The following is an 11,165-nucleotide window of genomic DNA, read 5'->3' as shown; positions in this document are numbered from 1 at the left end:
CTGTTTTAATCAGATGTGAACTATTTGAAGACTCAGATCACTTCCACATGGAGTCTGTAAGTAAAATATTGGTCATCCTTTCCTTTATCACCCCCCATCTGTCCTAGAAACTGATGCCAGGCTCTCATGTTACCTGCTGTCCCTTTCAGCTGAGACAGCTCAAATGTTTCCTCTTTAAGGAAGTAAATTGCACTATTGTGTGAAACATACCCAGAATAACCCAGTCAACTGTTGTGCTGCAAAATATGAGGTGATGGATGAAGCCTATATTAGGAGAAAAAACAGCTTTGAAATGAAAATATTTGGTGTTTAGTCTCAACTGGGACAGCTCAGACAACCTCTCCCCGCGTTACCATAGAAACTGTGCAGACGTTTTAAGCAGAATTCAGACTGAATATAATACAGGGAAATTTATGACATTATGAAAATGGTAATAAGATATGTTGATTATTGATGATCATTAACAAAATTGCTGTACATCAACTATGACATGTAGGGATTCTGCCATGCCTGTAACTATATAAAGATTTTACACACAGTATTATGAGCTTTTATAACATGGTGGATTGTTATACATTAAACTACTTAATAGCATGTAAAGTGGTTATAATTAGTTCTGCTCTTACAGTTCATTCAAAGAAAGTGTTCAGACCCCTTTAATTTTTTCAAATTTATTATAAAGGAAAAAATGAAATATCACATTGGCAGACGAAGTATTCAGACCCTGGAAACCTTCATTGCAGCAGATATTTATGTAGACTTCCCCAGATATTTGCCTCAACGGAGTTTTGTCTCTGAGTTCTGCAGAGAGTCCCTTCCACCTCATGGCTTGGTTTTTGCTTTGATATACCTTTATATAGACAGGTGTGTCTATAGTACATCCATGGCACAAACATACTTGGACAGCAAATTCCGACATTTATTACGGATCCTGAAGGCACCATTAGTGGAATGACAGTGGGCGTGGCCGTGAAGGCACCTACACGACGTCATCATAGTTGAGTCTCATGTTTACGTGGAAAACATGGCGGCGGACTACCAACAAGGAGACAGCAGCTAGTAAAAAGCGGGTGGAAGTCTCTGACAGCGAGCTGTTAGCCGGACAGACATTTAACCGCTGGCTTAATAGTTTTCTCTCGCTGATATTTCGTATGAAGCAGCTTCCGTCTTGTTTTCGCCACAGGGACAGAGGTGATGGAAGACGAGGAGAGGCAAAAGAAGCTGGAGGCCGGCAAAGCAAAGGTAGGACTCTCTGTCTCTGGTGTTAGCTTAACTCAGTAACACTGCTATTACGGCTGTAAAGAAGTAACTTCATGTTGTTGACAACTTATTTTCTCACAGCTGGGGCTGTCAGCTGTTTTCTTACCCTCCCTCCCCCTCCCCCTTCCCTTCATAACCCCCTCTCAGCTGTCAGTCCCAGCAAACATGCGCCCCGCTCTGACAGCCGGCGGCTGGCTTGCTACAGCTAGCCACAACCTCCTTTGTCATGCTGCATGTCTGAAACGTTACTACAGTGCTGCCTATTACTTTTCTGAAAGTGACGTGTAGGAGTCTGCACGCAATGCTAACTTTAATCTCAAGTCAAGCCGCCACATCGTTGTCAAAGGCTTATAAACCCCAGCTAAAGTGAGACTGACAGGCTGGTGGAACAGGATTTACAGGACATATCCCCACTAGCTAGAACAAACGTTGCCCCACATGCCAGTCTTGTGCTACCATTGGCGTTATCAATAAGAAGCATCAAGATTTAGGTCAGGACAACACCCCTTCACACCTTTTCACCCTCCTAGCCATCCACCAACTCATGCTACAGAGTAGGGTAATGGTGGCTCTGATGTTGCCTTGTAAACCTGGATTTTTATTTTGTCACAGAAATTAGCGTTGTTTGGTGTAATAAATGACAATGAAATAAATGGCAGACTGCTCTGTCTGAGCTATGCACTTATACTGTAGCTTTGACTTGTGAGGTGTTGCATGACCTTGTAGCAGTGTTATTGATAATTGTTTAATCAAACATCATGGGTATGAATTATTCCGAGCAGTGTGTGATGTGCCAACCTCCCTTTGGTCATATAATAGATAGATGTACCTTTTTATAATACACCCTGAAGACATGTGGCTAATAGGATCAACCATGTGTACAGCAGAGAGGGGGATTAAATAAAAAATGTTATGATCAGTGTAAAATCTAATTATTGAAGAATTAATCGTGATCACTTTATTTTTAACACAAGTACTTGTCACCACTGTTATTAACTATTCCTTACTCTCCAAATTACACATTTTGTCCAGCAGTGATTTTCTATAAACCTTATGCATTCACAGACATTATAATAAGAGTTGGTGTTGAAACTCCTGACTTCAAAAGGTGCTACAGTTCACTGCAGAGAAGCATCTAATATGCTGTGTCAGGTGTGTCATTTGGTCTCTCCTGGATTCACAGCGGTCCTGGTGCTCTGGCTTTTAGGTTTGCACAGTGGGAGAGACCTTAAGAAAGACTATCTCCCTGGTTATGGCTTTGGCATTTTGGTTTATAAAAGGCCCCTCTGTACTGCAGGGGGATTTCACCGCTGTTTTCTTCACAGCACCGTGTCACCATGTTGTCACATGCAAAGGAGAAACTACACAAGTAATTTCACTGAATAACACGTTGATAATGGCTTGCAGGGATATCCGAGATATTATTTTTTATTCTCGGCTCCCAAACTCTGGCTGGATCCTGCAAACTTAGATTTAATCCAAGCTGATGGAGTCGATTAGCAAGCAATGGGAGTGTTTGGATGATGATGTGACATCACCTTCTTTAGCTCTTCCAAAATTTAAGAAAACTTGTTTAAAATCTAAAATAAATAATGAGTCTGCATCTTCTGCCTCAAATTCTTTTTTTTCTTTTTTCTTTTCTTTTTTTTACAGAAATTGATTTTGGTGATATTTCAGAACAAATATGACTTTTGTAGAACAGCTGCTGTGATTGTTTGATAAACAGAAGCAAAATCTACTGACAGTGACTGGGTGGTTTTTGTTTCAGGTGTAGGAAGCATCCATGTTAATGTCTTGAGTGAAGTTAAAACTGTCAGACATCTATTGTATAGCGTGCTTGAAATGATGTCTGTCCCAAGCAAGTGCTTATTGAGTCATACCAGACAATGAGCAAAGCACAAATTGTGGGCTGGTGTTTACAAGCTATTGTTCCAAGACATTAGCTGCAGATGTATTGTTCTTTTCACTTTTCTCTTGGAACGTATTAACAAGTGCCTTACCGGCTCCCCTGAGTTTTTGGAGACTCTCTCTGCTCTTTAAAAGCACCCATCACTGCAATGATGATTGGTGTAAGATGGTGTTAGATTTTGTGTTAAGTCAAAAGAACTCACAGGCTCCGATACCGTATGGTACCTTTTACAATCACCAAGGGGGAAGTTTGTGACTTTGACGCTCTCTCGTCTTGATATTTTTTCACCAATATGCTTGACATGCTTGCTTCAACTAAGTATGAAGTCACTGTATAATGCCACTCATAGGAAGAAAATGTGTAACATTGTCTGCGTCGTTAGCAGTTACATTTTATCAAGGGGGCGTTTCATCTGAATGTCACAAGTTAAGGTTGAGATGTTTGCTTATTTTTGTCTATAGATCAGTCCATCACACTCTGTATGTTGAGCAGCGCTGATATTTAATGTCACTTCGGGGATTAAAGTGGGCCTGTCCATTTGCTGTTGCTGCATTTTCAGGCTCAGAGGGAGGGCACTGCAGTGTTTGCTTGATTTGGCCCAAGGGATGCAGACATGACTCACGGAGAATTGCATGCTTATTTGCTGCTTCTCTGATGTGTCTACCGGGCACAGATAAAAAATATGTTAGTATAGCTTCTGCCATTATGATCATGGGTTGATGTGCTTACTTTGTATCTATGCAGAACTGGCTATCCTCCTGCAAAATGAGGATATGATAATATCTGATGTGTAATATGTAATGCTTCTGTAATGCTTCTGACAACCAACTGTGATGCTGAAAAGACACTTACTGACATAACTTACGAACCAAACTGCAATATGTTATAGCCTCAAACAAACATTTTTATAGTACAAGTAGAATACAAGTAGATTTTCTCAGGGTTTCCAAATAGCCTAAAGGTCAGTGTCACTGTCGGACACCGTTAGAGGTTTTGAGGACAGCAAAGGTACAAGTTGATCTACTTAGCTGAGGCCTGAATAGTTAATCCTTCAAGTGACTAAGCATGAACATACTCTGCATCGCTCTGTGTGATGAATGGACTATGACCATCTTGGCTTATTAACTGGCTTGAATGATGGAGAGTTTTACTTTTGGGCTACAGTCTTTATCACCTGTAATACAACAACAAAACACTGAATACTTCTGAAACCCTGATTTTGGCATTCTGTGCTGCTTGAGAAGGGATTGCCAGGTGATTAATTGAATGTGATGGTCTAACAGCTGCCCAGTTTTAATTAGCTACAGCCTGGATGATGACTGAAGTGAATTTTCTGTGCAGTTCTATAAACAGTCCTGATGACTGAGGGGAGCACTTTACCCTCCTTTGATATTTACAAAGTCTTGTAAAATATTGTAACAGCCAGCATCTTGCAGAGAGCTCTATATGCAGGAAAGTATAGATGTAATCTGAAGATGCTGTTGCTCACCATAACTGATAACTAATGTACTTAAATCATACCATGTAAGAGGCTGTCTGGGCTTTACTGTCAGTATGAGAGAAAATGTTTTCAAATCAGAACTTGTATCTGTTTGCACAAAATAGCTCATTCATAATAGCTTAAAGCCAATAGTTTGCTTTGTTCAGATTTAACTCCTGGGACCAGAATGGTTTTTACAGTTTGTTCAGTCTTTCGTTTTGGTTTATTCGGTCACACGCTACAATTTTTATGCCCGTCTGGTTTGTCAGTTCAGAAGCTTGAAAGTGTTCAGTCATGACTGTGTTCCACATCGGCTGCAGTTTGTTATGGATGGAAATGTATAATGTAATTTGAACAAACTACAATGGTTGAGGGTGAGGACATGCAAAAATCATCTTATAGCCTAGATTTGAACCCAGTTACTGAGCCTGGAACTAGATCATTTTAATAGAGAAAATATTTTATGATTCATGATTCATGCCAGTGCTGTGCTGTTGTACAGGAAAAGGCAAGTTTTGTTCTCTAAAAGACCCATCAAACAGGGATGAAAATAAGAGGGAAAGAGAGAGAGAGAGAGAGTTTCTGTCTTTGTTCTTTTACCATGAAGGTGTGCCTGTAAAGCACTGCTTTTTGCAGCTTAGAGGAGCAGCCTTCTCCAGAGACATTTCTTTGTTGCTTGCTGGACTCTGTCGTCTCTGGGGTTGGGAAGGAGACTGTGGCTCCTGTCATTAGGAGGATGATGGTGCACAGGCACCTCAATAATCCTCTGCAGAAGCTATTAAGATACTTGACAATGATTGTTGCTTGGAGTTCATGACAAAGCAAAGGCATGTAAGATCGTGAAAAAGAGTTTATTTTAGTGAGAAACAAAGGTGAATTGTGGGTCTGCTAAGGAACTTCCAGTTGTTTCAACAATGAAAACAAAAATGTCTAAAAGTTAATCAGGGAGACTTATCGTGATTTTTAGATTACAAAACAACCTCCTCTGCTGTGCATGTGTTTCTGCATTGCATTGCTTCAATGTAATGTACACAGTGCCTTTTTTTGTTTTTGTTCTTTTGGGGTTTTTTTCCTTGTTACCAAGTTTAACTCACCATTTATTGGCAACATGCAGTAGGGCTGCACAATATGCAAAAAAAAAAAAAAAAAAATCGTGATTATTTTGACAAATATTGCTTTTCTGATAATGCACAATTCTAGTGGGAATTGTAATTTTTGCTTTTTATTTTCACAGAAAAAATATTTCAAAAAACGACTGTACCAAACCTCAGTGTCCCTTACATCTTGAAAATATGATTTGTAGGCCGAGGAATCTCTGTAGCACAACGTACCATTTATAATGGTACACATTTTACCTTCATCAAAAAATTAGAGCGCTTGTGATTTGGATATTGCATTTGGCCATAATATAAATTTTGATATTTTATTGATTCATTGTTCAGCCCAAATATGCACATATTGAGAATTATTGCTGTTACAGGATATAAACCACGGAGATGACTCTACCTGACACTCAAAACACTTGGTGTAAAGAGACTCCAGTGCAGCTTTCAACCCTTGTCTTTAAGACATATGTGACATGGTCGTTCCTCTTCACAGATGTGGCTCCACCTGCTGTGTAGACGATGAACCAGGTGGGGCCGACGCAGCTTCAGTTGCTGTTGCTTTGTTTTCAGGACTATCAGCTATTGTTAATGTGTTAACTGGAATGTGTGTGTAAAATGGAGGATATAGGCCCTCACATAGCTGGGTGTTGACTAACACAGTGCTGCTGGCTCCGTCATTGGCACATGACATGACATGGGAGGCCGTGAGCTTCCCTTCTGGGCTCCAGACTGCAGGGACATTTTTTAGCAGCGTCTTATAGCAGAAATCATAAAATAAACTATAGAATTTCTATAGTCATTTACTACTACTAAGATCATTAACTTTTTGTATGTCACCAAATCATAAAGACTTAAGACTTAAAGAGTTATTGATGTTGACTTGTTATTGGTCATCTTTGTAAAGCTGTCATATATTTTTATACTTCTTTTTAGAACATTTTAAATAAGGTTTCTTCTACATATGTAAGTGGGCGATATGGATGAAATCCTCTATGACGGTATGTGTAATTAAAAAATGTCTATCAAATCGACTGAAAAACTGTTTTTGGATAAAATAATCAGACAGTAATATGTGTTTTAATCTAACTCAACAGATTAAAAACTGTATACAAATCCAGTATTGTCATTGATCAGTCCTGTTCATTGATTACAACAAAGCCCATAATCGCCTAATACACCCAGCGACGATAAAGGGATAGCTGCTGTGGTATTAACCTTATGGTAGAATTTATTTCATGGAAGACATATTTATACAGTCCAGTGATATTATTGTAATAGTTCCAACCCTCTTACTGTGTGTTTGTATAATATTCTTCTGAAAAACAGATTTTCCTTATGGCTCTATAATGTCTGTCTAAAGCATAGTATTTAGATTTACATCTGTTTTCAATATGTCAGTCACAACATTGATTTTTGTTGCCCCACCACTTCCATGATGCTGTCAGTCAGCTACTATTAGACACATAAAAAAACAAATAGCCAGTTTATAAAATAAGCTTGTGTAAATGTTTTCAGACAGCAGATGGTGATACACCTACGTAGTCTCTGTTTCCCAGATGGTGATACAGCTACACAGGCTCCCTTCCTCCATATGCTCAGCCAGTGCTCTGGCGTGCCCAGCCAAATAGGGCAGCTATGATAAGCAGCTCAACGAAAGGCCTGGGGTTCCCTAGACTTCTCCGAAACTCAGGTTGATTTTTGCTGGCAGGACCACTGCATATCAAACATTCCTGCTTGTGTGTCATTCTGATTCAGTCAGAAATAAAGGACAGCCCTGTTCTCGTCACTGTAACATTAAAGCATCGAGTCCCCATTCTGTAAGTCTGCCATTCATTCATATCTCACTCTGTGTGCCCGGGTACTAGATAGATAAAGCTCTTCTGAAAATGCAGATAGGTGGGTATATTTGGACCAGGGGTGGACATGTGTGGAGGTGCATAGGCACAGATCAAGAGCCCTTTGAGCTTTTTAGCCGTGAGTTGTAGGAGGGGGACGTGATCACTACGCCCACTCTCAGCTCTGTCGTGTCGACCTCTAACCTTTTGTACAACATCACCAAACCAGACCTGTCAAAAAGTGCTTGCTTTTGTGCTGGCTTTGCTGCTACAGGAGTGGGGTTTGGTCAGTTTTCAAGCTGAAATGACTCTGATTCTGATGCCAGCTTCTCACATGTCAGGATTTGATTGTTTTGTGATCAGTAAACCGAATATCTTTGGGTATTCAAATAAAACAAGTTATCAGAATACCACCTTCACCTTGGGCTGTGAGAAATTTTAAGGCATTGTTATATTGTTTTTATGTCAAAATAATTGTTGTGCAGCCTTACAGCAAAGTTATTTAAAGTCTGTATACAGTAGTGGACTAAACTTAAAGGTGGACTCTTGTTAACAGAGCTTCTGTTTACATTCATCGTTTACTGAAATGCATTGTGCGTATCCTTGGGGCCTTACAAAAGTTATCAACGCTTTACCTTTCCAAGAAAACATTTGAAAAGCAAATTTTTCAAACATGCTTAAACCTTACTTGCAGTCTTTTGCCCCACATTTTCTGGCATATATCAGTGTTTCTTGGCATGTTGTCCCCACCTGTGGATCAGTGGAACAGCGTGAAACCAACAGTAGGACATATATGTAGTTTAAGTCTATGATGTCTGTATTGGGGTAAAGAGGCATTTTCCAGACAGGTGAGCAGGCATTAGCACGGTATCCTTGGCAACAGCCTATCTATATCGATGGCAGTCCATGCAGCACCTGCGGTATGACACCTGCAGCCCTGCTGTCTGCCCTGTTTGGCTGACTCTGCCACCTCTTTTCTGTCACCCGTTGCTCATACATAATGGATATCTGTAGTACTGAGAGGGAGAGAGGGAGAGAGGGAGAGGGAGAAGGAGAGTGAGTGATACCTCATGGCTAATTGGAAATTAGATTAGTGCTGTACATTTGCTCATATGACACCTCGTAATTATATAAGTGTGTGTGAGTTGGTTGAGCAGGTTGATAAGTTTTTTTTAATCAATAACTACATGTGAAAAGACATTTCAACATGACACTGGAGAAAAAATACAGTATGGAAGTTTCCTTGAAAGAACTTGGTGCTAATTAAAGGAAAATAGAGACAGTATTCAATTAGTAAACTTCCACTATGTGACGACATCCTACACTTCGACATACACGAGGAATGAAGTTTCCTATGATAAATGAATAATGGAATTTAATTTACTTAAGTGGAGCCATCCTTTTTAGGCAAAAACATATTATGCCAAAATCTTGCACCACATTACATAGTCTTTTTTCTTCATGGAAACTTGGATTACAGATCTGTAAAACAAAACATCACATTAACTTTTATGTTTTCAATTTGGATGGAAGAAAAACTGAGATCCAGTGGTTAACGTCACTATGAGTTTCTGTTTGGAGGAAGAATTGTAGACTGTGATTGAGACAGACCGACCAGCCAATCTGACACTATTGTGGAGAAAATGGAAGATTTATATGAGCTCTAATCCCAAATATGAAGCCACAGTAAACACAAGCACTCTCTTTTTCAATTGATATGAAGTGGAGATCGGTACTTCTTCTCGCCAAATAAGTTATTCCTGTCATAAATTTGCGGAAATAAAATTCTAAACAGAAAACAATAGACATCAGTGTTCAAGGCTTTTTTGGTGTTGAGTAAAGCAAAGAATCAAATTTTGAAAATGGTAAAGATAACACAACGTGTTATTGGCTGTTTAGACAGATTGTTGACATAGTTTAAAAATGTAATCCCTTTAGTCAGGATTAGCACCTGGCACAGCAAGAGGCATGTGTCGGGTCATATGGACACAGGGAGGGAGGATTCACTCAAGGAAGGAAGACGCCTTTTGGGGCACACGATGTTTCGCTTGAATTTCGCCAAACTGTGCAGACTCAGAGTAGGTTGATATTCGTTGAGGTTGAGTTTTTTTTTTATTTATTAGAAGTATTAGCTATGGAGGCAGACTAATGAGTTGTGAATCAGGCTAAAGCGGGTGATTATTTCCCTGAAGTCTGAGCATTAGGGTCAGATAAATAACTATCTGGAGGCAACGACTGAGAATGTAGACTAGAGTAATACTTAAAAGGATGGTTGCTGAAGTGTTTGCTAATGCATTTTTACTTCCAAGGACCTTTTGAAGTATAAATTGTAATTTTTATCTTTAACGCTTCTTGTTTCCTTCTTCCCACTCCAGCTGGCTGAGTACCGCCAGAGAAAAGCTCACGCCGACTCCCAGAAGAAACAGAAAAAGAAGAAGAAAAAGAAGACAGGGGAGGACTCGGAGGGGGATACGCAGGGAAGGGTGGACGTCCAGCCGGATCAATCAGTGGGAGGAGAGGAGGTCTCAGGCGGAGGGCGAGATGGGTTACAAGAAGGAAATAAAGCCCCACCCACCACGGAGTTTACCTTCGCTAGAACACTGCGGAGCGGAGAGACTGTCAAGCACGACCAGACCTACACCATAGAGGTAGACACTTAACACTTGTTGTTGGAAATATTGACACATACAGAGTTCACATCTATTCATTTCCTTTTAACAAATATTATAGACTTGAACCATATCTTTGTGTTGCTGGACAAACTGTTCAAATCAGGCATCTGTGGCACCAAAAATGACATTTTATAGTTGAGAAAAGCTGCAGTTAATGATAATGAGATAACCAGCAAATATTCAGATTTTAGAGGCTGATGCCAGTGAACTTGTTGTTGCTCAAAGAATGACCTAAAACAAGTAACTGGTTATCAAAATACTTGCCAATTCATTTTATAAAGATCAACATATCAATTCATAGACTAATGATTTCAACCCTAACGTTAATATTGAAACAGCTATGTGTATTCAGTCTATTTTAGAGAAGAGTATAGTCAGTTTTATGGAGAGAATGTGGACATTTGTCAGCGTCATCAGTTGCTCCTAGTACTCTTGGATTGTCCGTCTGTCTGTCCCATTCTCGTGAACTCGATATCTCAGTAATGTCGGGAGGGAATTTTCTACAATTTTGGTACAAACGTTCACTTGGACTCAAAGATGAAGTGATTAGATTTTGGGGGTCAAGGTCACTGTGACACGCTAATGAACTGCAACTGGACTGGTTGGCAGAAGGCAGTAATTCTATTTTATCAAGATTTAAACAAAGCGATATTGGTGGTTATAAATTTGTTAAGCCAAATAAGATCAATCTTTAGTTCATAAAAGACATTTTGTAACAATGTGACAATTTAAAGTTTGTCACTTTATTTTAAGGAATGAATTACTAAATTATGGCTTCACTATGTTCCACTAATTTTTGACGACACCTTGAATTATATTCATTCATTTAGTGTCTAAATGCTTTTGCTGGTGGAGCTTTACTGAAAAATACTGATGGGAAGAAGTGACTTTTATGTCTCACCA

The 11,165-nt window shown here is 39.5% G+C and overlaps 1 protein-coding gene across 4 annotated transcripts in view; it reads left to right on the top strand.

Moving 5' to 3' along the window:
* Positions 1–1,022: 1,022 nt before the first annotated feature.
* The window catches only part of akap9 (A kinase (PRKA) anchor protein 9), a 65,394-nt gene continuing 55,251 nt past the window's right edge, over positions 1,023–11,165 (top strand). For all 4 annotated transcript variants that reach the window (XM_023409842.2, XM_023409841.2, XM_023409844.2 and 1 more), the window contains exons 1-2: positions 1,023–1,242; positions 9,966–10,238. In XM_023409842.2, coding sequence (XP_023265610.1) covers positions 1,195–1,242; positions 9,966–10,238 — 321 coding nt within the window. In that variant the 5' untranslated portion in view covers positions 1,023–1,194. The remainder of the gene's footprint in view (positions 1,243–9,965; positions 10,239–11,165) is intronic.

The sequence above is a fragment of the Seriola lalandi genome, unplaced genomic scaffold (assembly GCF_002814215.2).
Source record: "Seriola lalandi dorsalis isolate HSWRI2012SDOR001 ecotype SW California unplaced genomic scaffold, Sedor1 jcf7180002054408, whole genome shotgun sequence".
NCBI lineage: Eukaryota > Metazoa > Chordata > Actinopteri > Carangiformes > Carangidae > Seriola > Seriola lalandi.
This window is presented reverse-complemented; position numbering and strand designations above follow the sequence as displayed.